This window comes from Physeter macrocephalus, chromosome 5 (assembly GCF_002837175.3).
Source record: "Physeter macrocephalus isolate SW-GA chromosome 5, ASM283717v5, whole genome shotgun sequence".
In the NCBI taxonomy this organism is placed as follows: Eukaryota; Metazoa; Chordata; class Mammalia; order Artiodactyla; family Physeteridae; genus Physeter; species Physeter macrocephalus.
The window spans coordinates 11,922,595-11,945,523 of NC_041218.1; the positions used below are offsets into that span (position 1 = coordinate 11,922,595).

At 58.5% G+C, this 22,929-nt stretch overlaps 2 protein-coding genes across 2 annotated transcripts in view; one reads left to right on the forward strand and one right to left on the reverse strand.

Moving 5' to 3' along the window:
* Positions 1 to 13,522, forward strand: part of EPHA1 (EPH receptor A1) — a 16,168-nt gene extending 2,646 nt beyond the window's left edge. Inside the window, exons 3-18 of the mRNA XM_028489649.2 lie at positions 3,220 to 3,501; positions 4,722 to 5,124; positions 5,361 to 5,516; positions 5,836 to 6,180; positions 6,305 to 6,432; positions 6,677 to 6,827; positions 7,484 to 7,580; positions 7,804 to 7,871; positions 8,600 to 8,725; positions 9,585 to 9,770; positions 9,929 to 9,990; positions 10,110 to 10,316; positions 10,774 to 10,923; positions 11,184 to 11,377; positions 12,732 to 12,887; positions 12,969 to 13,522. Of these exons, the coding sequence (XP_028345450.2) occupies positions 3,220 to 3,501; positions 4,722 to 5,124; positions 5,361 to 5,516; positions 5,836 to 6,180; positions 6,305 to 6,432; positions 6,677 to 6,827; positions 7,484 to 7,580; positions 7,804 to 7,871; positions 8,600 to 8,725; positions 9,585 to 9,770; positions 9,929 to 9,990; positions 10,110 to 10,316; positions 10,774 to 10,923; positions 11,184 to 11,377; positions 12,732 to 12,887; positions 12,969 to 13,047 (2,790 nt within the window). The 3' untranslated portion in view covers positions 13,048 to 13,522. The remainder of the gene's footprint in view (positions 1 to 3,219; positions 3,502 to 4,721; positions 5,125 to 5,360; positions 5,517 to 5,835; positions 6,181 to 6,304; positions 6,433 to 6,676; positions 6,828 to 7,483; positions 7,581 to 7,803; positions 7,872 to 8,599; positions 8,726 to 9,584; positions 9,771 to 9,928; positions 9,991 to 10,109; positions 10,317 to 10,773; positions 10,924 to 11,183; positions 11,378 to 12,731; positions 12,888 to 12,968) is intronic.
* Positions 13,523 to 13,616: 94 nt separating this feature from the next.
* Positions 13,617 to 22,681, reverse strand: ZYX (zyxin). Its single transcript, XM_007111046.4, has 10 exons — positions 22,560 to 22,681; positions 22,216 to 22,429; positions 21,534 to 21,733; positions 21,292 to 21,384; positions 20,650 to 21,177; positions 16,438 to 16,558; positions 16,122 to 16,291; positions 15,804 to 15,982; positions 14,771 to 14,891; positions 13,617 to 14,190 (listed from the first exon to the last, which is right to left on the reverse strand). Exons 2-10 carry the CDS (start codon positions 22,415 to 22,417, stop codon positions 14,086 to 14,088), a joined length of 1,719 nt encoding a protein of 572 aa, XP_007111108.2. The 5' UTR covers positions 22,418 to 22,429; positions 22,560 to 22,681; the 3' UTR covers positions 13,617 to 14,085.
* Between the last annotated feature and the right edge of the window lie 248 nt (positions 22,682 to 22,929).

Sequence of the window (22,929 nt, forward strand, 5' to 3'; positions counted from 1 at the left end):
GAGCACAGGCTCCGGACGCGCAGGCTCAGCGGCCATGGCTCACGGGCCCAGCCGCTCCGCGGCATGTGGGATCTTCCCTGACCGGGGCACGAACCCGTTTCCCCTGCATCAGCAGGCGGACTCTCAACCACTGCGCCACCAGGGAAGCCCCAAGCTAAACAGCTGTGAACTAGGAAGGCAAGGAGACAGCAGCAGTCACATTCCCACTGTCTGCCTTGTCCCCCCTCTACCCCTCCCCATCTTTTCAAAACACACACACACACACACACACACACACACACACACACACACACATTCAGATTCACGCTCCCCAGAATGTACCTATGTAGCAGCCAGCAACCAGAGTGATAAGTGAAAGGATCCTTGTTGCTGATCCTGGGCAGCTGCTTCTCCCCCATCTGTCACTGCTGGAACTGGGGGAGGCGAGTTATAGCTGGGAACATCTGCTCCTGGTCCAGCTGCAGCCCTGGTGGTCTAGCTAATGAGCTGCGCATGAACCCCCCACCACCTTTCCACCTGACCTCCACCCCAAGCCTTCCACTCCGGCTTCCCCGTCACAGCTTCTTCCTAAGAACAGGCTCTAGGTGCCTTCTATCATTGCAGCCTGGACACCCCTTGTCTGATCTTTGAACTCCCTAACTTAGTACAAAAATACGTGCCTCACAGCAACATATACTTCTGCCCCTGCCCCCATGCCACCCCAGACTTTAGTTAATGGTGCTTTTTCTCGCCTTTTCCCAAAGCTGTAAGTAGCAATGAAAACCCTTGGGAAAGTGAACTTTCTATGGGCCTCAGTCTCTTCTTTATAAAATAAGGGGGTTGCAACCAAAATATCAATGGAATACTTTGTAGAATTTGAGAGCTTCTTAAATTCATCTGGCAGAGAATATACTTAAGAATGTCTGAGGGGGCTTCCCTGGTGGCGCGGTGGTTGAGAGTCCGCCTGCCGATGCAGCGGTCACGGGTTCGTGCCCCGGTCCGGGAGGATCCCACATGCCGCGGAGCGGCTGGGCCCGTGAGCCATGGCCGCTGAGCCTGCACATCCGGAGCCTGTGCTCCGCAACGGGAGAGGCCACAACAGTGAGAGGCCCGCGTACCGCAAAAAAAAAAAAAAAAAAAAAAAAAAAGAATGTCTGAGAATTCTTTTGAAAAAAGAAGAATAATGAAATAGGAAACTTGTCCTACCAGATATCAGAACGTACCATACAGTACATCAATTATAATTAAAACATTTGGCATTGCACGAGAATATTCAGATCAATGGAACAGAATAGAAAGTCCCCAAACCCGCATATTTGAGATTTTAGTATGTGATAACATTGGAATTGCAAATCAATGCGGAAAGTATAGACTAGTCAATAAACTGACAATTTGGTGTCCATAATTTTTTTTTTTAAAAAGGAAGAAGGTAAAGTTACATCTTCACACTCTACACACAACAAAATTAATTCTAGGAAGATTAAAGTCTAAACCCAAAAACCAAACCTAAAAGAATGTTAGGAGAAATATAGAAGACCTTTATAAGTTTGGGATGGGAGAGCTTCCCAAGCAAAATACACAGCACAAAAAGGAAAGAAGATAAATGGTATTATGTAAAAATTTTTTAAGTATGTCAACATCACAGACATCATTAGCAAAATTAAATGGCATGACGGAGAAAATATATGAAATATGCATTTCAAGCAAATGATTAATGTCTATAATGTAAAAAAAAAAAGATCATCCAAATGAACACTCAAAAGATAACAGTAGAATATCAGGCAAAGTTTTAAATACATAACTGCATAAAAATACAAATAGACAATGAACAAAGGAGAAATGCACAACCTCCTCCTCAAAGAAAGGTAAATTAAAATGGCCAGAAGCTGTTTTGTCCATAAGATTGCCAAAAGTAAAAAGCTCATTAATATCCACTGTTGATGAGGTTTTGAGAAAATGCGCCCTCCTGCATGGTGAAAGTGTAAATTGATAAAGCCTTTGTGGAGGAAAATTTGGCAGTATCTTCTTATAAAATTTGTACTATATTTACCCTTTGATACAGCAGGTCTACAGAAATCTTACAGGAATCTGTACATGTTTACTTAAAAAGTAAAAAATCACTAGAAGGTGCTTAAATGTCCAACAATAGATGAATGATTAAATAAATTATGGTACATCCATACAGTGGGATACTATTTTATGGATTGCTAAAAAAAATTAGGTAGATCCATATACTCTTGTGGATATCTTTCAAAGATTTTTATTCGTTAGAAAAAAAAGTAGGTTATAGAATAACACTTGTATATTTTTTAAAATTATGTTAAAAACACACGCACATGAAAAAACATTCAAATGTTTCTCCAGAGGCACTGAAAATGATCTGGGAATGGGTGGATGGATGGGAGGACTTTCACTTCTTGTTATATGTAAGTTATTATTCTTTGACTTTTTGTAATAAGCACATAGAGGCATAATGATTAAGAGCATAAACTCTGGAACTTAGAGTGTCTGGGTGCACCTCCCAGCTCCTCCTCTTAATAGCTGGTGCCTTGGGCAATACGTCCTTTAACCTCACTGTGACTCAGTTTCCTCATCGAAAGTGCTTAGAATAGTGACTGGCCCATGGTAAGCGCTACATTAGTGCTGGCCGTTATTATTATTAAGATTAAATGTAAAAGAAGTTAAGGAGGATGGTCTGGATGGTATCTAGGGGTCCAACCAGCTCTTTCCGTTGTTGATTTTGATAGTGGCTGGCTGTTACTGGAAGGAATATTGGAGAGAGTGAGATTCCCTCATACAGAGGAGGTTTATGCTTGTTCTCACCCTCCAAAGGTCAGAGGCCTTAATACTAAACGCAGTCTCCTCGTCTCTGAACAAATAGGCAGAAAGTTTTTGTGCATGAGCTTTTGCTACAAAAATCTGCCTTTGGGGTACCTGACAGCTCTGCCGTTGGTAAAAATGGTGTTCATACTCTTGCAGTCGGAGTGGGCTCATTGAAGGGTCCAGAGCTGGCCAGGGTTGTCAAGGGGGTGTGGTCTCGCCCATGCTATATCCAAATAAATCTCCGACCCTAAACATTTAACCTACTATCCTGGGGCCGGGGGCTGGGGAGAGGGCAGGACAAGTAGCGTGAACCTGGGCAGCTCTGACACCAGCTTCCCCGCCATCCATTCTAGAAAGTGAGCGTTTGGGGGACAGGTGATGATGACTTGGAGGCTGACGCTTGTTCTCCTCTCGCAGTGGAGTGAGGTGCAGCAGATACTGAACGGGACACCACTGTACATGTACCAGGACTGCCCAGTGCAAGAAAGCGGAGACACTGACCACTGGCTTCGCTCCAATTGGATCTACCGGGGGGAGGAGGCCTCGCGTGTCCACGTGGAGCTGCAGTTCACCGTGCGGGACTGCAAGAGTTTCCCCGGGGAAGCTGGGCCTCTGGGCTGCAAAGAGACCTTCAACCTCCTGTACATGGAGAGTGACCAGGATGTGGGCATTCAGCTCCGGCGGCCCCTGTTCCAGAAGGTGCTTCTACCCCTCGGGGCCATTTCAGCCCTGACACTGATCGTTGCCCCACTCCCTTCCATGACCCCGTTCCGCTCAGAAAAACAGAAGGTGGCAGAAACAGGAAGAGAGCGTAGGTGTGGAATAGTGGAAAGAATGTGGGACTAGAAACCAGAAGGTCTGGATTTGAGCACCTTTTGAGCTGTGTCCCGACATGGGGCGTGCCACTTAACCTCTCTGAGCTGTTTTTCCTTGGCTTAAAGTAGTGATAATAATATTTTATTATTAATAGTATGACTGCCAGCCTCATCTATTTGAGAGGCTTTTACAAGCCTCCGCTGAGATAAGAGCATGGCATGGTGGAGGCAGGGGAGAGGTATTTGGACTTTTTCCGTCCATGCTCACTACATTCGTGTGTGGCACGCGCCCATGAGCATCCCTAGAGTTGTGTAGGAAGACAGTTCTCTGCAGGCTACTTTTTAATCCCTTCCCTTTCTTTCCTACTCAAGAAAACATACTGGAATGCAAAAGAGAAGGGAACATATTATTATAGGATGTACTCTCACTTTTTTCCAAAGAGCAGCTGTTGTAAAGTTTGTTATTAGTAATAAATTAACGATGACACACTTTATAACTGATCACCTCGCTGGCACTAAGGTTGGGAAGACCTTTTTTTTTTTTTTTTTTTTTTTTTTGCGGTACGCGGGCCTCTCACTGCTGTGGCCTCTCCCGTTGCGGGGCACAGGCTCCGGACGCGCAGGCTCGGCGGCCATGGCTCACGGGCCCAGCCGCTCCGCGGCATGTGGGATCCTCCCGGACCGGGGCACGAACCCGTGTCCCCTGCATCGGCAGGCGGACTCTCAACCACTGCGCCAACAGGGAAGCCCAGGAACACCTTTGAATAGTGGAAATTATCTGGGCTGTAGCATCCCACAGCTGGGTTCCAATCCCAGCCCCCCCATGTAGTAGCTGTGTCATCTCGTCCGAGGTCTTCACCTTCTCTTAGCCTTAGTTTCTTCATCTGTCAAATGAGGAAGGTGATGCATCCCACCTTGTAGGATTATTGCACAGACTCGACAGTGTAATGCACATAAAAATGCTTGGCTCGGTAGCTCCTGTGTCACCAGCCCTCTGTTTATGCCCGTGTAAACTGCAAAGTATTAAGCAAACAGTCGTTTCTGTTACGTGGGAATGAATCATGACTTTGCCATTTTTCCCTCTTCCCCACGCCTCCTTCCCAGGTAACCACAGTGGCTGCAGACCAGAGCTTCACCGTTCGAGACCTTGCGTCTGGAGCCGTGAAACTGAACGTGGAGCGCTGCTCCTTGGGCCACCTGACCCGCCGAGGCCTCTACCTCGCTTTCCACAACCCGGGTGCCTGTGTGGCCCTGGTGTCTGTCCGGGTCTTCTACCAGCGCTGCCCTGAGACTGTGCACGGCTTGGCCCAATTCCCCGACACTCTCCCCGGACCAGGCGGGTTGGCCGAAGTGGCAGGGACCTGCTTGCCCCACGCCCACGTCACCCCTGGCCCCTCGGGTGCACCCCGCATGCACTGCAGCCCCGACGGCCAGTGGTTGGTGCCAGTGGGGCGGTGCCACTGTGAGCCTGGCTACGAGGAAGGCGGCGGTGTCGAGGGCTGCCTTGGTAAGGAGACTCGAAGAGGTGGTAAGAACCTGGAGGGGCCGCTCGGGGGAGGGTCTACCGGGTGCCAAGGGAAGGAAGGAAGCCGACGCTCCATCTCAGTGATTTTTAAACAGAGCGTCCAAAGGCCCTAGGGAGACACACGCAGGGGTGTTCCCAGCACAAGCGATTTGCAGGAGGGGTGTGATTCTCCCGGTAAAACACTGGACAACCTTGGCTCTGTGTCATTCTCTCTCCAGCCTGCCCGAAAGGCTCCTACCGGGCTGACGTGGACACGCCCGGCTGTCTCAAGTGCCCCGAACACAGCACAGCCGAGTCTGAAGGGGCCACCGTGTGCACCTGCGAGAGCGGACACTACCGCGTCCCTGGGGAGGGCCCCGCCGCGGCGTGCACGCGTGAGTCCGGGGCCGGGGCCAGGCCGCCGTGACGAGGTGCAGGACCTTGGCTAAACCGTGTTGGGATCCGAACTTTCCAGAGCCTATCAGCTATCGGGGGCCATCCAGGGTGCCGGCCACTGAGCGCCCCCGGCGCGCACCCCTGCTCTCCCTGGAAGAACGCAGAGATGCGGTTCAGCTATCTTTTCCCCACTAGGAATCGAATCTCCGGGCAGAGGCCGCGGAGGACTTGGAGAAGCGGGGTTGGGAGAAGGCTAGGGGCCAGCAGCTCCGGTGAGGGCCGTGCTGCTTCCTACTGATGGCCTGTCTCCTCCCACAGGTCCCCCCTCCGTCCCCCGAAACCTGAGCTTCTCTGTTTCGGGGACTCAGCTCTCCCTGCGCTGGGAGCCCCCAGTAGACCTGGGGGGACGCGAGGATGTCAGATACGACGTGGGGTGTTCTCGGTGTCGGGGAGCAGCGCTGGACGGGGAGCCCTGCCAGCCCTGCGGCGGAAGCGTGCGCTTCTCCCCGGGGCCCAGCGGGCTCACGACGGCCGCTGTGTGCGTGGACGGCCTCGAGCCCGACGCCAACTACACCTTTAACGTTGAAGCCCAGAACGGAGTGTCGGAGCTGGGTGCCTCCAAGCCCGCCAGCGCCTCACTCATCATCAGCATGGGGCATGCAGGTGAGGGGCCTGGGGGGCCGGCAGGGCCTGGAGGGGACCGGAGGGCACAGGACCGCAGGGACAAATAGATGAGCAGGAAGCAAGGAGGGGCTTCTTAAGTGATTTCCTCCCTCTGGCCTCGCAGAGACCCTGTCAGGCTTGTCCCTGAGGCTGGTGAAGAAGGCGCCGCGGCAGCTGGAGCTGACCTGGGCGGGGTCCCGGCCTCGCAGCCCCGGGGGGAACCTCAGCTACGAGCTGCACGTGCTGAACCAGGTGAGCACGCGGCAGAGCACCTCCGCTGTCGTGCCCGGGCGCACCGCGGCGTTCCTCGCCTGGGACGCAGGATGGGAGAAAGCTGCCCGCGGTGAACCGTGTGGCTTTCTCAGGACGGAGCCCTGTGAAGAGCCCTACCCTGATCACGCCGCAACCCACCCCTCCCACGCGCTCCCAGGACTGCCCTTCTCCTCCCCCAGCTCTGGTTTGGCACGGCCCAGGTAACCCGAGTCCCCATCCACAGGATGAAGAACGGTACCAGATGGTTCTAGAGCCCTGGGTCTTGCTGACTGAACTGCAGCCAGACACCACGTACACCGTCAGAGTCCGGATGGTGACCCCTCTGGGCCCTGGCCCCTTCTCCCCTGACCATGAGTTTCGGACCAGCCCACCAGGTGGGTGGGTTACTCTGTGTTCTGCCCCAAACACACATGCGACTGTCATCCCCCTGAGGTTTCTCAGACCCTGTTCCAGTCAGTGATCTTCCTTCTTTGTCTACACACACACACACACACACACACACACACACACACACACACACACACACACCACACTTTCGGACCAGCCCACCAGGTGGGTGGGTTACTCTGTGTTCTGCCCCAAACACACATGCGACTGTCATCCCCCTGAGGTTTCTCAGACCCTGTTCCAGTCAGTGATCTTCCTTCTTTGTCTACACACACACACACGCACACACGCGCGCGCGCGCGCGCGCACGTAGACGCTGCCTGGGCGGACAGCCCCGTGCAGAGCCACACCACACCTCCTCAGACACACATTCTGATGCTGTATACCACCAGCCAGCATCCTGTCCAGTCTCCTAAGCCCTCAGGTTAGTGTCCATTGGCAGACAGAGCAAGCTGGTGGTCCCTGGGTGGGGCCCTTTCCGCAGGCTCTCTCACCCACACTCACACCCATCTCCCTGGTTGGGGAATGCACACCCAAAGCCGCCGAGAGACCGCCCCCCCCCCCCCACCGTGTGCCCTGCCAGCCTCCATCATCCCTGTGGGCTCTGAGCACCCCCAGACTTCTTCACCCCACGTGCCTATAGTTTCCAGGGTCGTGACTGGAGGAGAGATCGTGGCCATCATCTTTGGGCTGCTGCTGGGTGTGGCTCTGCTTCTCGGAATGCTCGTCTTCCGTTCCAGGTGCTGTTCCTGCTTTGCCCCCGCTTCCACCGCCCTGGGTCCCTTTGCCCCGGCAGCAGCTCCTGAACGTGGCCCAACAGCCCTCCCATCCCCTAGTACCAAAGTGTCCCCGCACCACCCTCTCCCCACCCCCTGTTGTTTCTGGGGAGATCTCAGCTGCAGCGCGTTTGGGCCCCGGAGGTGGTCCTGGGCCCCTGAAGGACCTGGTCCCCAACCCTCACAGGAAAGCTCAGCGGCGACGGCCCCAGAGGCAGCAGAGGCAGCGTGATCGTGTCGCTGGTGGGGACAGGGGTGAGCCAGGAGCGCCTGTGTGTGCACACGCGTGTGTGTTGGGACGGGACCGAGGGACCCACATTTGCTAGGACAGCTCTGGGGGCACAGGTGGGCTCTCTTGTCCCCAGGGCTCTTGTGTTTTGCTGCTTAATTAACTCTGGTTAATTAACTTCGCACCGACAGTCCCGCGGAGGCTGTGCGCGATTGCCCGGTAGCTGTCGGTGCCACTGTACCGACACCCGGGCTCCAGGCAGCCTTCCTCGTCCTCCCTGGCGGGGTCTGTGGGCCGAGGCTGGCTGGGAGGGGGATGGCCGCAGGCTCCCTGAAGCCCTCCCAGGCACGTGGGCTTCCTGCCGGTCGCCTCGTTAGGCGCCCCACAAAAGGGGGTGTCTAGGGACCATGCAAGTAACAGAGCGGGCGCGAGGCTCGCCTGGGAATGTGAGCGAGCTGTGAGTGACCGAAGGAGTGTGGTGAACTGCGGGGAGGCGGGAGGCAGGCAGTTCGGGTCAGTGAGCCACGGGACCATTGGGTAACTCGAGGCCGTGAACACGCTGTGGGGCCTGGGTTCCGGCCCACCGCTCCGGGCCCCGGATGGTGAGGACACACGAGCTTTGTGTGTGGACAGCAGCAGGAGTGGCTGGGCTATGGAGACGTCGTTGCTGAGGATAGAGACTGTCTTTCCCTTCAGCCGGGACAGGACTCCTGAGCCCTGGAGTTGGGCTGAGCCCTCCCTGTTCTCCCCGCAGAGGACAAGCTGTGGCTGAAGCCTTACGTGGACCTCCAGGCGTATGAGGACCCTGCCCAGGGAGCCCTGGACTTCATGCAGGAGCTCAATCCGGCCTGGCTGGTTGTGGACACCGTCATAGGGGAAGGTGAGCCCTGTGGCCCCCTCTGTGCGGCGCACAGAGCGGCCAGCAGGCCCCTTCCTTCCGGCCCTTCCCTGTGGAGCCCAGCCGGCCTCTCCTCTGGCCCAAGAGCTCCCAGATGAGTTTCCTCCCGGCTCTACCCCCTGCCCTGCAACCACTGTGTTCATGTGTTAACCCCCTTATCAGGTGTCCTGGAGCGGCTCCTGCCTCCTGCACCATCTGCTTTTGTGGTTGTGGAATTTCTGACAAAGAGCGTTAAACACATCATCTTCGTCAGGAGAGGGGTCGCGCCGCCCAGGCTCAGGCTATTCTCAGATGGTTCCCAAACAGGGGAGGGATTCAGAGCCTCCCTAGCCCCACATTCCACCCCACCGGGGGCCCAGTGTCCTTGGGCTGCCCCGATCCCTTGGGTCACCAGGGAAAATGGATCTGAACAGAGAACAAAGCTCAGCAGTGTCTTTGCTGATCGTGTGGCCAAGTGACCGGAGGAGCTTGCGGAAGGGAGGCGGCAGTGGTCAGCCTCCCCGGTCACTTGTGTACTGGCCCTGACCAGCCTGCCCTTCGTGAACACAACCCAGCCCCGCTGCACAACCCCCACTCACCCAGCACCTCCCGAGTATCAGAACTCTGCTAACCGGGGAGGCAGTGCCGAACAGTTTGCAAAGCTGCCCTCCTGTTCCAGACTCCCGGCCCCTGGCCCTGGGAAGTACAGCCAAGCCCTTGTCTCAGGGAGGAAGGTACACCATGTTTCTGATCCTCTGGTCCAGAGAAGAAAAGGGAACTGGAGGACTGGAGATATCGCTGCCCGTCCCCCTGGGGAGCCTGACGGTGCATCTGGCCATGACCCTGTTTTCTTTCCACCCAGGAGAGTTTGGGGAAGTATATCGAGGGTCCCTGAGAATCCCCAGCCAGGATGCCAAGACTGTGGCCATCAAGACCTTGAAAGACACATCTCCCGATGGCCACTGGTGGAACTTCCTTCGAGAGGCAACTATCATGGGCCAGTTCAACCACCCGCACATTCTGCACCTGGAAGGCGTTGTCACAAAGAGTGCGAGGGGTGGTGTCCAAGAGCGGGCGGGGAGGGAGTGGTAGAGGAGGGGTGAGACCACCGGAAGTGGAGGGGCCGTGTGCTGTCCGAGGCAGGAAGTCTGGTTCTGGGTGGAGACGGGGTGGAGGCTGCCGTGTGATGTGTGCTTTGTGTCTCAGGAAAGCCCATCATGATCATCACGGAGTTTATGCAGAATGGAGCCCTGGATGCCTTCCTGAGGGTAAGGAGGGCGGAGGACCAGCTTGGAGGGGGGATGAGCCACGGAGCCCTGGGCATTGGCTCTGGGTCCAGGAAGAGGAAACCCAGCCCATCCCCTACCTTGCCCACTCCCTGCTGCAGGAGCAGGAGGACCAGCTGGTCCCTGGGCAGCTGGTGGCCATGCTGCAGGGCATAGCATCTGGCATGAATTACCTCAGCGACCGCAGTTATGTCCACCGGGACCTGGCCGCCAGGAACATCTTGGTGAGTCAGAACCTGTGCTGCAAGGTGTCTGACTTTGGCCTGACCCGCCTCCTGGACAACTTTGATGGCACCTATGAAACCCAGGTTAGAGCCTTGTACTTATCTCACACACACACACACACACACACACACACACACACACACACACACTTACATGCCGTACGTACAGTCAGTATGTACAGAGTACGCGGTGCGTGTCCATGTGGACACAATTACTTCCCATGCCCTTCTGTGCCCTGAAACACATCAGCCTTCTGCCCCACGTGTCCTATTAGGGGGGAAAGATCCCCATCCGTTGGACAGCCCCCGAAGCCATTGCCCACCGGATCTTCACCACGGCCAGCGACGTGTGGAGCTTTGGGATCATATCACACACACACACACACACACACACACACACACACACACACACACACTTACATGCCGTACGTACAGTCAGTATGTACAGAGTACGCGGTGCGTGTCCATGTGGACACAATTACTTCCCATGCCCTTCTGTGCCCTGAAACACATCAGCCTTCTGCCCCACGTGTCCTATTAGGGGGGAAAGATCCCCATCCGTTGGACAGCCCCCGAAGCCATTGCCCACCGGATCTTCACCACGGCCAGCGACGTGTGGAGCTTTGGGATCGTGATGTGGGAGGTGCTCAGCTTTGGGGACAAGCCCTATGGGGAGATGAGCAATCAGGAGGTGAGCCCAGGTGTTTCTCACGCACCTCATGCCCTCCCCAAATCCTCCACGGCCCTTTCCTGCAAATAGCCTCATTTCTTCTTTCTGACCCGCAGTTTGTCTGCACTCCTATCCACCCGTCCCCTTCGCCGCACGCCCTGTTGTCTGGACTATAGCCATCCTGGTCAGGGGGTCTAGAGGCTCCACTGCAACGATCTTGTGTGCACAGAGCTTCCTCATGGCCTTGCCGGGTTAGCTTCTTACCCTCTTCCTCGCTGCAGGTAATGAAGAGCATTGAGGATGGGTACCGGCTGCCCCCGCCCGTGGACTGCCCCGCCCCCCTCTATGAACTCATGAAGAACTGCTGGGCCTATGACTGTGCCCGTCGGCCCCCCTTCCACCGGCTGAAGGCACAGCTGGAGCATCTGCATGCCAACCCCCACTCCCTGCGAACCATTGCCAACTTTGATCCCAGGTAACCACCCTGGGGAGGGCAGATCTAGGAGAATGGAAATGGACATTTGGCCACATCCATCAAGCGCTGGGCCTGTGGAGCTCCCGACAGAGTCAGCCATAGGAGGCAGCCCCAAATCTGCACCTTTGGGAAGAGAGCGCTCTGATGGAGGAGGTGCGGTGTCTCACCCTTGATAGCTCTGGTCTGATGGAAGATAGGAAGCAAACACACTAAGATGCAAAGTACATATAAGCATCTGCCAACCTGATACCTGCTCCAGGGAGCTTGGTCACTTAGAATGGGGGAGGGATGGCAGAGAAAGCAACGAGAGCCAGACGGGGAATGCATGTCGTGACTGAGAGGGGCAACCTTGTGGCATCTGGGAAGGCGCCCAGATCCTGTAGCCAGCAAGGGTTGGGGAGCTGAGGGCATGCCAATTGCAAATAGTGCAGGGTGCAGAGAAGTTTGGACTTTATCCTGAGCCTAGAGAACTACTGACCAATTTTTAAAAACTGTCCACGGGAGGGACAAGATCATTGCATTTTACCAAAAACATTGCCAGAATATGGAGAAGAATCAACTCCTGTTTGCAGGGGGTAAGATGGGAGAGACGGGCAAGGCTTCAAATGCTTTATCGGGTAAACCAGCCCTGGCGTGCTGGCCTCTGTATCAAACCACCATATATAACCTTGTTTCTGGGAGAAAATGTGCTCCAAGTTCCAACTTTTGAAACTATCTTTTGGAGCACAACTCCCTTATACACTGGAGACCGCATGTGCTAATCTTTCTGGAATGTTGGATATTTTTCCCCCAGCAGATTTACTTTACTAATGGTTTTTTGGCTCTGGCTGGCTTTAGGACAGGAACACTCCTTGTATTGTGGGTGTCAGAGTGCAAGAATAACAGCCAAGTTTGGAGGTGGCAAGCAGGGGGCTGCTCCCAGAACTCGGGGGGCCACCCTGAAAAAAGCCGAGACCACACCGGCCTTGCAGGGCCTCTGCTCACCTCGTCTTCCTGCTTCCTCTCAGCTGGGATAGTTGACACTTCATGTCTTTACTGGCCCCCATCAGTTGCCCAAAGCTGGCCACTGCAGTGCAGATGGGCTGGTGGTACCTTCCGTTTGGAACTCCAAGGCTGCCACTTGCCCCAGGTCTGTCAGTGCAGCAGGACTGTCAGCCTGCCCGTTGCTGTTGCCAGGAAACTGGCCAGGAAATGGGTTCACTGACAATGGCCGGGCTAATCCACAAAGTCTAGATAATCTCTGTGCTCAGACACCCAACTTGAATGCTGCCTGCAGATGCAGAGAGGCAGAGCCCCAGTTTCAGGAGAGCCCTGCATCCCCCCGCGTGTGACTGAGGTAGCCCACGTCCCACAGGGTGACCCTTCGCCTGCCCAGCCTGAGCGGCTCAGATGGGATCCCCTACCGGAGCGTGGCTGAATGGCTGGAGTCCATCCGAATGAAACGCTACATCCTGCACTTCCACTCCGCCGGGCTGGACACCATGGAGTGTGTGCTGGATCTGACGGCCGAGTGAGGACCCTGGGGGCCCGGGCAGGGGAGGGCTGCTGGGGTTTGAGGCCCAAGACTCCGATTCCCTCTCCTTGCCCACAGGGACCTGGCGCAGATGGGGATCACACTGCCGGCACACCAGAAGCGCATTCTTTGCAGTATTCAGGGGTTCAGGGACTGAGCCTTGCCCTCACCCACCCTGTCCTCAGGGAGCAAGGATGGGACCATGGTCCCTCGACCTGCCCCGCCAGACGTAGGACTTCGGTGCTACTCCTGCCCCCCCTTCCCCGAGGAACCGCCTCTGGAGCCAGGAAGCCCATTGTTTTAAAAAGGGGGGAGGGGTAGAAGTAAAAAGATAATTGTGGGAGTTGGGGGAGGGCTTAATATATATTATTTACATATACATATATATTTTCGTAAATAAACAGAAACTGAATTTTCAACTTTACCCCAGGGTTGTTTTTTTTTTTTTTTTTTTGGCGGTACGCGGGCCTCTCATTGCTGTGGCCTCTCCCGTTGCGGAGCACAGGCTCCGGACGCGCAGGCCCAGCGGCCACGGCTCACGGGCCCAGCCGCTCCGCGGCACGTGGGATCCTCCCGGACCGGGGCACGAACCCGTGTCCCCTGCATCGGCAGGCGGACCCTCAACCGCTGCGCCACCAGGGAAGCCCTACCCCAGGGTTTTTATCCCTCTGTCTCCTCCATCTCACCCTCGGGGGCTGTAGGCACAAAAGAGTCAACTACTAAAAATTCTGGAAAACGTCTTTTATTTGTAGCTGTAGCCACAACCTGGCAGCACAGGGGTGGGTGGGAACGTCCAGGCTGGTGAGCCCAGCCCAGCCTCCCAGCAGGTCAGGGCGTTTCCTGGCCCTCAGCAAGCAGAATAAGAGGCTGCTCGAGGGCCAGCTGAGGGCATCGGTGCAGCAGTGAAAGCAGCAGCGCTCGGTCTGGTGCCCCCTCAGGTGGGGTACCTAGACGATGGTGGGTGGTCCCTGCAGGATCGGGGAGGACTGGACCCCAGGGCTGGGACTCTGCAGCCCTAGGCCATGTCGGGGCCCTGAATCAGGGCACAAGGGATCCTGGGGTGGGGTCTGGTAGGGAGGGAGGGGCTCGACATCAAAAACTAGCTGTGGGGAGGGTGAAGGGGGGAGGTGTTCTCATTGTGGGTGGTCTGCTAATGGGGAATGGATGTGCAGTCAGGAAGGGGGCCAGTCCGCACTCAGGTCTGGGCCCTGGCGGTGTGGCATTTCCGGCAGAGCACGTGGCCCTCCAAGGGGAAGCAGCCGTTGTCGTCCGCCTCGATGGACAGCGGCTTCCCACAGTCCTGGGAGAAGGAAAAAGAGCGCACCGGCGGGGAGGCCCCCTAAGCCCCCCGCCTCCCCTCTTTAAATTAGCAGGGCTGGATGCTTCACGGCTCAGCCATGCCCTCGTTGTCTGTGTCCCCCAGATCACAGCCGCCTCCACTCCTATCCCCACTTCCATCACCACACTCTCACCGTTGTCCCCCAGGACTCTCCCCAGGACGGGCAGTGGGTAGAGCCGCTTCCGAGGCGCCCACCCCAGTAAAGGGTGCGCGGCCTCTCCTACCTGTCTCACCTCTATTCTGACTCTGCTTTCACCTCACTGAGACCCCCCAGCCCTACCAAAACGAAACAACACGCTTCCCTCCCACCGGTCGGTCCCCTTTCTTGGTTTATCGGAAACGCAGTGACCTCACAGAGGACCCACACCCCGCTGTCCTGGAGTGACGGGGAAGCATCTCTGCTGGGCGGGCGTGGATGCCGCCACTGTCCACCCTCCAAACTGCAGCACCGATTTCCTCCAGGGCCGGCGCCGTCCGCCGCTCAGCTGGTGAGCAGTGTCCCGCCACCTCCCATCCCCAGGGGGCCAAAGCGATGGCCGACCTCACACTTGTAGCACTTCATATGGAAGTTCTTGTCCAGAGCGACCACACGCACGGTCTCCTCTCGGCCAGGCTCGGGCATGATGGGCTCTGTGCAGACGGAGCACCTGGGGGCATACTGCCTGCGGGGCAGAGAGCCGGGCGCGAGTCAGAATGGGGGCGAGGGGCACCGGCGCTGCCCCCAAGAGCGCAGGGAAATGAGATGGCAGACTTCTTTGCCCGCCTTGCCTCACATCTCTAGGTGGAAGAGGCTCAACAGAAAGGCCTAAGACTGGCCACCGTAAGTGGCCCTCATCAGGGGAACTGCCCCCCTCTCCCGTCACCCTCCCGAAGCACCATCAGCTCCAGGAACCTCTGCCACCAGGTCCTTACCCCCTGCCACACCCACCCTGCAGCTCCTGCAGAAAGCACCCCCAGAGGACCCCGAACCTGGGACCCCATACCCGGAACCCTGCCCCTCGCCTACCCCGCACCACGTGGCTGCCTCTGCCCAACTGCTGAGGGGCACAGAGGGGGGTGACGTTCTGGCCACCCAAGGTGGAGCCCTGAACCGTACGCCTCCCACACACTCAGAGGTGGGAATCCGAGCCTGCAGCGTTCCCGCTCCCGCCCTTCAGCTACATCACGGGATTCTGCCACTGGCCTGAGCAAACAGCCACCTTGTAAACACCGTTTCTAAGGGGAAACCCGAGTTCCAAACAGCTGATCTCCAAAGGAACTTTTAGAATCCGGCCTGGGTGTGAGATGAAGTCACTCCAGCACACAGTGCTGAATGCGAGACCACACCCAAAATAAAGAGAGCCACGGGGCCGGGGGAGGGGGGCGAGCCAGCAGCAAGACTTGCTATCCAGGCCAAAGGCCGCTGGACAGCTCAGTCCAGAAGACGTGGTCTCTGGGGTCTACAGTCAAGATGTGGGGACAGAAAGCAAGTCCAGGGGTTTGGAGCGGTCTTGGGGTCAGGGGGCAGCCTGGCTCCCAGACAAATGGGAGCTGGCGCCCAGAGAAGAGCCCGGCGGGGGGTGGTGGGTCCTCACCTGTGGTAGTCGGGGACGCAGTGGGGCCGGTTGGCCGGGTCCACGATGAAGGCGGTGCCCTCAAGGGGGCAGGTGCAGACCACACAGGTGAAGCACTGCGGGTGGTAGGCCTTGCCTGTGGCCCTCAGCATGCGGTCAGTGATGGGCTGTCCACAGGCGTTGCACTTCTCCAGGGTGTCCTGAGGGGGCAGCAGCAGGAGGCTGGCAGGGAGCTGGCACCCACGGGCCAGCTGCCAGGGTACGTCTGCCCCACGCTCAACACCCTCACCCCCCGCCCCAGCCTGAGCCCCGTGTGTCCCCAGCCCGACCCTGACTCACAGTATAGCAGCCCTCACAGTACGGCGCCCCCTCCAGGCTGTAGAACTGCTGTCCCTGCAGCTGCCGCTCACACTGATGGCAGGTGAAGCAGGAGATGTGGAACAGCTGCCCCAGAGCGCGCACTGCGGCTTGAGCACGTGCCAGGGGCTGGTGACACCGGCCACAGGACTCTGGGAAAGCCGCAGAGACGGGAGTGAATAGGACGAAGGGCATGGAGCTTGCAGGGGATGAGCTGGCCTGGGCAGGGAGTGGAACCACAGACAGCGGAAAGCACGGGAACGGAGGAGATGTCCCTACGGACGGGCGGCGGGCTCACCGTTGGCGGCCACGTTCTGCCTCTGAGGATGCTCCATGTCCTGCATCAGCTGCTGCGTCAGCCGCTCCAGCTCCTCCACCTCTTTCAGAGTCAGGGCTCCTGGGGCCCCAGAGGAGCGCACCTGAAACCCCAACACTTTCCTCACACTCTCTGAAGGGTCACGCCCTCCAAGAACCCACCCCAGCGGGCTTACCCGCTTTCTTCCCAAAAGGACTAACTCCCCTCCCGTTTCCCAGATACTCAAGTTGGCTGGACCCAAAAAGGCCCTCATCCTCCCTCCCCAAGCCCCAGCGCCACACAAGTAAGGGGAAGAGGACGACCCTTCCACCTGCTTTGCCCAGAGCCCCTGGGCAGTGGCAGGCAGGCCAGAAGGACTGAGCGGACGGAGGCCACGCACACAGCAGCTCAGGTCACCGAAGCACTGAACACACCCGGCCACGCGTCAACTCCACAGAGCATGCTGGGACATGGCCCCCGTGAAGAGACCGGCACGCGACAGCGTGCGCACCCACACGCGCGCACACACCTACCCGTCCCGCCGGCTGCCGAGCAGCCCCCTGTCAGCGTGAGGATACACCACAGGCGGGAGTCAGGTTAAACCCCAGGGCTGTCTGCAGGAGCCCAGCCCCCAGCTCCCACGAAGAGGTCCGGGGGCTCCTCCTTAGAGGGGGTTCCTGGACCACCTGACCCCGGTCCGTCCCCAGTAGGCCTCAGAGAAGGGCCACTCTCTAGGCCAGCCCAGCCCTCCTGTTAGGGGATCCTGAGACAGCTGGAGACTGGGGGTGGGGGTGAGGTTAGGGGGGCAGTGCCAGGAACCCTGAGATCTCCCGGGAGGAGGCGCTGCAGGGGCTGTCTGGCCTGTAGCAGCATTTCCAGGACACGGTCCCACGGGAATGCTGGGTGGGTCTCCATTACTAAGTCCACCCGGGACCGAGGCCCCCGATACTGAATGCTCTACCTGCCCATGCCTTCACTCCCCTAACACCGGGAACTCAAAGCCTCCCAGCTGCCTCCTCCCGTGGCCACCTTCCCCTCAGCCCTGGCTCCACCACCCTCACACCTGTCTGCATCCAGAGCTGCATCCGCCTGGGGAAGCACAGATCCACTGAGGCTCCAGCTCTCAGCCATTTTCCCCAGACTCCTGCTACCTCCTGCCCGTAACTGACTGTGTAAGTCCCCTGTAAGCCCCCTCCTCTACGTAAGCGTCACCTCTCCCTCTCCCAGTCATCCCTTCCTGGCATCTTGGGGACAGACAAAGAGGACACGGCCAGCCCTTTCTCTCTGGTGCCACTTAAACGCCTCTTCCACTCTTTGGAAGCATGAACTAGTCAGACATCAGCCCTCCTTGGATACCCACGCTCCCCCACGACACACTCAGTCCAGCCACTGTTTTCCCTCTCTGCCTGCGAGCACTGACGTCCCAGATTCACCATGCACGGCACTCAGACCTCTGCAACTCCAACAGCTCCAAACGTCCCTCCAGCTCAGGCACCTTCCACCATGGGACACCCTGGACCTGAGATTTATTGGCCTCTGCCTCCAAGACCCTGGGCTTGACCTCCCAACCGTCACCTCCTCCCCCTTTTCCCATCCACACCTGCTGAATGAACCCGCTCAGAAAGGCGTTGGTTCCTCTGACTCCCAACCCTCTCCATGCGCCTTCTGCATCCAGCCGTTCTGGCTTGCTTCCCCCGAAGCCCAGCCCCAGCCCCTCGTCCATCGACTCCTGCAAGGCTCTCATGGTCGCTCTTGCCACCTTCAGCCCCCGTCGCTTATCTGATCCAATCTCAACCCTGGGTCACGTCACCACCCGCTTCCTGCTTCTGCCTCCCAACTGCAGAAAGTAGGTGGAGAGAGCCCTGAATGCTGCAGAGGAAGTTCACCAAACACGGCAGCGCCCTCCGGCCCTCCAGCCTCAGCTCGGCTGTCTGGTATTTGGCTCCCGTGGGTTTCCAGGCGCCTTCCCCACAGCAGCTGTTCCTAACCCTTCCACCTCCTCCAGCCCCCACCTGCGTCGTCGCCCCCTGGCTCTCACAGATGACCTCACCTCCTACGTGACCGAGGAGCTGGGCGCTGGCCCACACACACACACACACACACACACACACACACACACACACACACACGCCTTCCCTCGGTCCTTCTTCTCCCTGCCAACCTCTGAGAACAGGCCTCTCTGGCAACTGCATTTTCCCACCATCCACTCACTGCTCAACTCTGTCCCCACCACAGGACATAGCTCCTGAATCGTCCAATCTCCGGCCTTATTTTGGTCCTCATCCTCCTCAGACCCCCACTGAAGACCTCCTCGGCCATCACTCTCTTCTGAGATGCCACCCTGACCTGCGACTCTCCTCCTCCTCCTCCTCCTGCTGTCCTTCCCCAGGGACCCGGCCCTTCCTGTGTAAGTGTCCCCGGGCTTCCGTATCTGACCTGCGACTCTCCTCCTCCTCCTCCTCCTCCTCCTGCTGTCCTTCCCCAGGGACCCGGCCCTTCCTGTGTAAGTGTCCCCGGGCTTCCGTATCATCACCACATACAACCACTGCACACAGGCACACCTCAAGCCCAGGCCCTCTCCTGCCACCCGTCCCCCATCTCTAACTGAATGACAGTTCCAGCTGAAAGAAGGTCCTCCTGGAACCTGTTGCCCAACATGCTGACAGCTGGACCCGCCTCTTCCGGTCACACCATTTCCCCTTCTGGACTTCTCTATTTTGTCCGCAACACTGTCATTCCCCAACACACCAGGGCTTTTTTTTTTTTTATTTTAAACTCCTCCCCCTCCTCCTGCAACTGTGTCAGTTACCAAGCCTGGAAGGTCTTCCTCCGTAAAAGCTCTCCTCTCTGGACCTTATTTTTCATTTCCACTAATGTTACTGTCGCCCAGGAGTGAATCCCCACACGTCGCTGACCTCCCGCGTCTAGTCCACACCTCTGCTGGAAAAACTTTCCCAAAAGCTTCCAAAAGCACGGCTGTCACCAGACCTCCCCACCCAGACACACACCACCTCAAAAATCATTACTGCCTCTCCAGGACCCACAGGCTCCCGGGTGCGCCATTTCATTTCCTTCCCACCAAGCGCCCACCCACCTCCCTAAGCATGGCTCTATAGTTCCCCACAGGGACCTTCCACATCCGCCCTCCAGACGCCCCTGGCACACCTGTGCCCTTCAGTTTTGCTCACGCTCTTCCCAGCCGAACGCCCGTCCCTCTCCTCTCTGGATCCTTAAGTCCCACCATCGCTCAAGGCACACTAGCACCATGATGCCTTTTCCTAACTTCCCAGCCTCAACGTTGGCTCCCTGTTTGGAGTTCCTGTAACATAGGATTCTGCAAAACTCATTGGCACTTGGCATCTCTTCCTCCCCTGGGCCTGTACACACACAGACATCCATGCTGTCAGTTAACTCCGTGGCTGGTTGGACTAGATAGATGACTGGCAGGGTCCCTTCAGCCCAGAAGATCAGTCTCCTGAACTGGAAGGCAGGAATGGTCAGGCAGGAATGACCGCTGTTCTGCTTTGGGCGTTCATGTGCTGGATACAGACCCACAGCGCTTTCCACACTTTAGCTCACTTAACCTTCCCAACCATTGTAAGGATGGATACTGAACTGAGGCTCAAAGTTCACCTAACTTGCCTGGGGGTCTTGTGAGCCACAATTCTGTTCCAGGTCCACTGACGCCCTCGGGCTCAACCTCTTTGCCGATCTCTTCCCTCCTGAGTACAGAGCACAGTGCCTGGCACCGAGCAGAAGCTGGCTGGCTCAGCCAGTGTTTACCAGCGACTCTTATCACCAGATGGGCCCTCGGGCAGTGAAAGCGCTCAGAGGAGCAGAGATTCACTCACGACTCCAAGAAGGGGCAAGATCTGAAGTTGGACTGGTGATGATCTCATCCCTCCTCTTTAACTTTCTGGGGCAGGGCGCACGGGAAGGTCAACCAAATCCTCCTCCTAACTCAGAGCCTGTGCACCCCCCCCCACCCCCACCCCCCACTCCCAGTCGGGCCCCACCCAGCCCCAGACCCTGCCAGGCTCTCCTCCCGCAGCGCTTTCTCTTGCCATTGTCCCACCATTCCAACCCCAGAGGCTGAAGACTCCTATCCCAGCACCCCACACCCACCCCACTTTCCAGGACCGCCGTCCTCCGGGCTCCTGACTTAGCCCTGCCCCAGCGGCCCGGTGGCAGCCTGGCCTTCCCACCCTCCCTCACCTGGTTTGAGTTTGGAGCCGCTGGGGGCACTGGGTGCTGCTTCTCCTGCACCTGGGGCTTCTCCTGCTGAGCAGAGGTGAAGCTGGGGGGCTGAGGGGGGCCTGTGCCAGTGGAAGAAGGAGCTTCAGGGGGCCCCAACTTCTGAATGGGCTGTGACCCGGGTCCCCCTGGAGCTCCAGGGCTGAACTTGGAAGCCACAGGAGTAAACTTGGGAGTCACTGGAGAAAACTTAGGGGCTGGAGACGGGGCAGGGGGACCTCGGGGCTGGCTGTTAGCCAAAGGCACAGGCTGGGGCTGGGGCTGGACATGGAGCTGGACCTGAGGCTGGGCCTCGGCCTGGGGCTGGGCCTGGGGCTGGGGCTGCACGTGGAAGTGTGTCTGGCTCTGAGGCTGAGCCTGTGACAGAGGCTGAGAGCTAGCAGGGGACTTCCAGGGAGGCAGGGGTGCTGTGCCCCCAGCTGCAGGCTTAGAACTGGACTTGGAAACGAACGGAGTGGTGACCGGGGGGAGTACGTATCCAGATGACACCTGCAAGGGAAGGCAGAGGGGAGAGAGAAGTGCCTTAGAGAGGCTACTGCCCTCCATAACTCCACCCCACGCCCTTCCTCCCTGCCCTGCCTTTCCTACTCTCCTGCCCCTTACCCGGGCTTTGAAGGGATCATTCTTGGTCATGTCATCCAGCAACGAAGACAGAGAGTCGATCTCCAGATCAATACTGCTCACCTTCTCCCTGGGCTAGAGGGTCAGGGGTCAGAGCACCCATCCCAGTTCTCCACTGCCACCCCACCCCCATGAGGGCAGCGATGCGGGGAGGTCAGCGGATAGGACCCTCCTCTCCTTTCCTTGGGGTGTCCACTGTAGCTGCCTCTCCCAGGCCTCCATACCTGTGGTGGGAGCTGTATGGGGGCCTCAGGCCCTCCCTCCTCCACTAGCGGAGGCGGTGGGGAAGGGAAGATCTCCTCCTCCAAAGGCGCAGGGGGAAACGGTTCCTCGATCGGGGGAGGGGGAGGGGGGAAGGCACCTCCCAGAGCGCCCTCGGCGTCGTCGGCCTCCCCAAGCACGGGAGGAGGCGGTAAGGGAAAGTCTGGTGTTGGAAGGAGAGAGAGGGCAGTCAGCAGGGACCCCTCTACGCTTCCTTCAAGTTCCCTTCCTTGAAGCAGCAGCTCTAACCCCTAACCCAATAACTCTCTCGAGGGTCCCGGAGCGTACGGGAAGTCAACGGGGTGGGGGGCTGGGCGCAGGACGCCCTGGGAGCACTGGGTCAGGAAAGGCCGGGGCTCAGCCGAGGAGTGGTACATCTCCCATTACACTTCGGAAAACGGACCCGGAGGGGAAGATTCGTGCCCCACATCCCCGCCTCCACCCCCCGGCGGGGGACCTGGAACAGCCCCAGGAGCCCTGGCCCCCAGCCATGAGCTCCACGATGAGGTAAGAACATCTGTTCGGGACTCGGTGGCTGCGCCCAGCCCCCTCCGCTGCGACCTCTCCACACATCCCCAAATTCCCGAAACCACTCCCCCCAGGCCGGCGCCCGCCGAGGTCCAGCCCCCAAGCTCGGCCACATACCTTCCGGGGGCGGCGGGGGAATCTCGCCCACGCGGCCCATCTGTGCGCGCTGGGCCCCAGCGGCCGAGGGAGGCTCGCTGTCCCCGGGCCGGAAAGGGTTCACTTTGGGCTTTGGGGCCACCACCGGGCCGAACTTCTTCTGCGGGGCGTAAAAAACTGGAGCCGAGACGGAGATCGCGCGAGGCGGGCGGGGGGCCGCCATGGCCAGGCCGTGCTGCGGGGTGTGGGTGGCCGGGTTACGCAGCGCCGAGCCGGGCAGAGGACCCCCTCGCCGGCCCGGCTCCCCTCTGCGCCCCCGCCCCACGACCCCGTGGGCGGCCGCGGAGCGGCTCCCCGCGCCTCACCGCGGGCCGGAGCGTGCGCGCCGCGTCTCGGGTGGCCGCCTGGCAGCCGGGTCCGCGGACTCTGCGTCCCGGTCCCGAGCAGCCTCCAGCCCGGCGGGGAGGGACGCGGGAAGAGGGAGGGAGGGAGAGGGCGGGGAGAGAGCGGCGCCGAGACCATACAAGGAGCGGCCCGGGGAGGGGGCGGGGAGAGGCGGGGAGGGCGGACGGGGCAGGAAACTCCCCCAGGAAGGGGCCCTGATCCTGCCCCGCGGCCGGAGGCTGCAGCAAGGTCCTCCCCCCCCCCGCCCCCCCCCCCCCCCCCCCCCCCCCCCCCCCCCCCCCCCCCCCCCCCCCCCCCCCCCCCCCCCCCCCCCCCCCCCCCCCCCCCCGC

Excerpts from the sequence above, each read along its gene's own strand:
- ZYX (XM_007111046.4), bottom strand. The coding sequence starts at position 22,417 with ATGGCGGCCCCCCGCCCGCCTCGCGCGATCTCCGTCTCGGCTCCAGTT. Across the intron at positions 21,385-21,533 it reads CCATACAGCTCCCACCACAG|CCCAGGGAGAAGGTGAGCAG; the intron begins GTATGGAGGCCT and ends CTGACCCTCTAG. Across the intron at positions 16,292-16,437 it reads GCAGAACGTGGCCGCCAACG|AGTCCTGTGGCCGGTGTCAC; the intron begins GTGAGCCCGCCG and ends CGGCTTTCCCAG.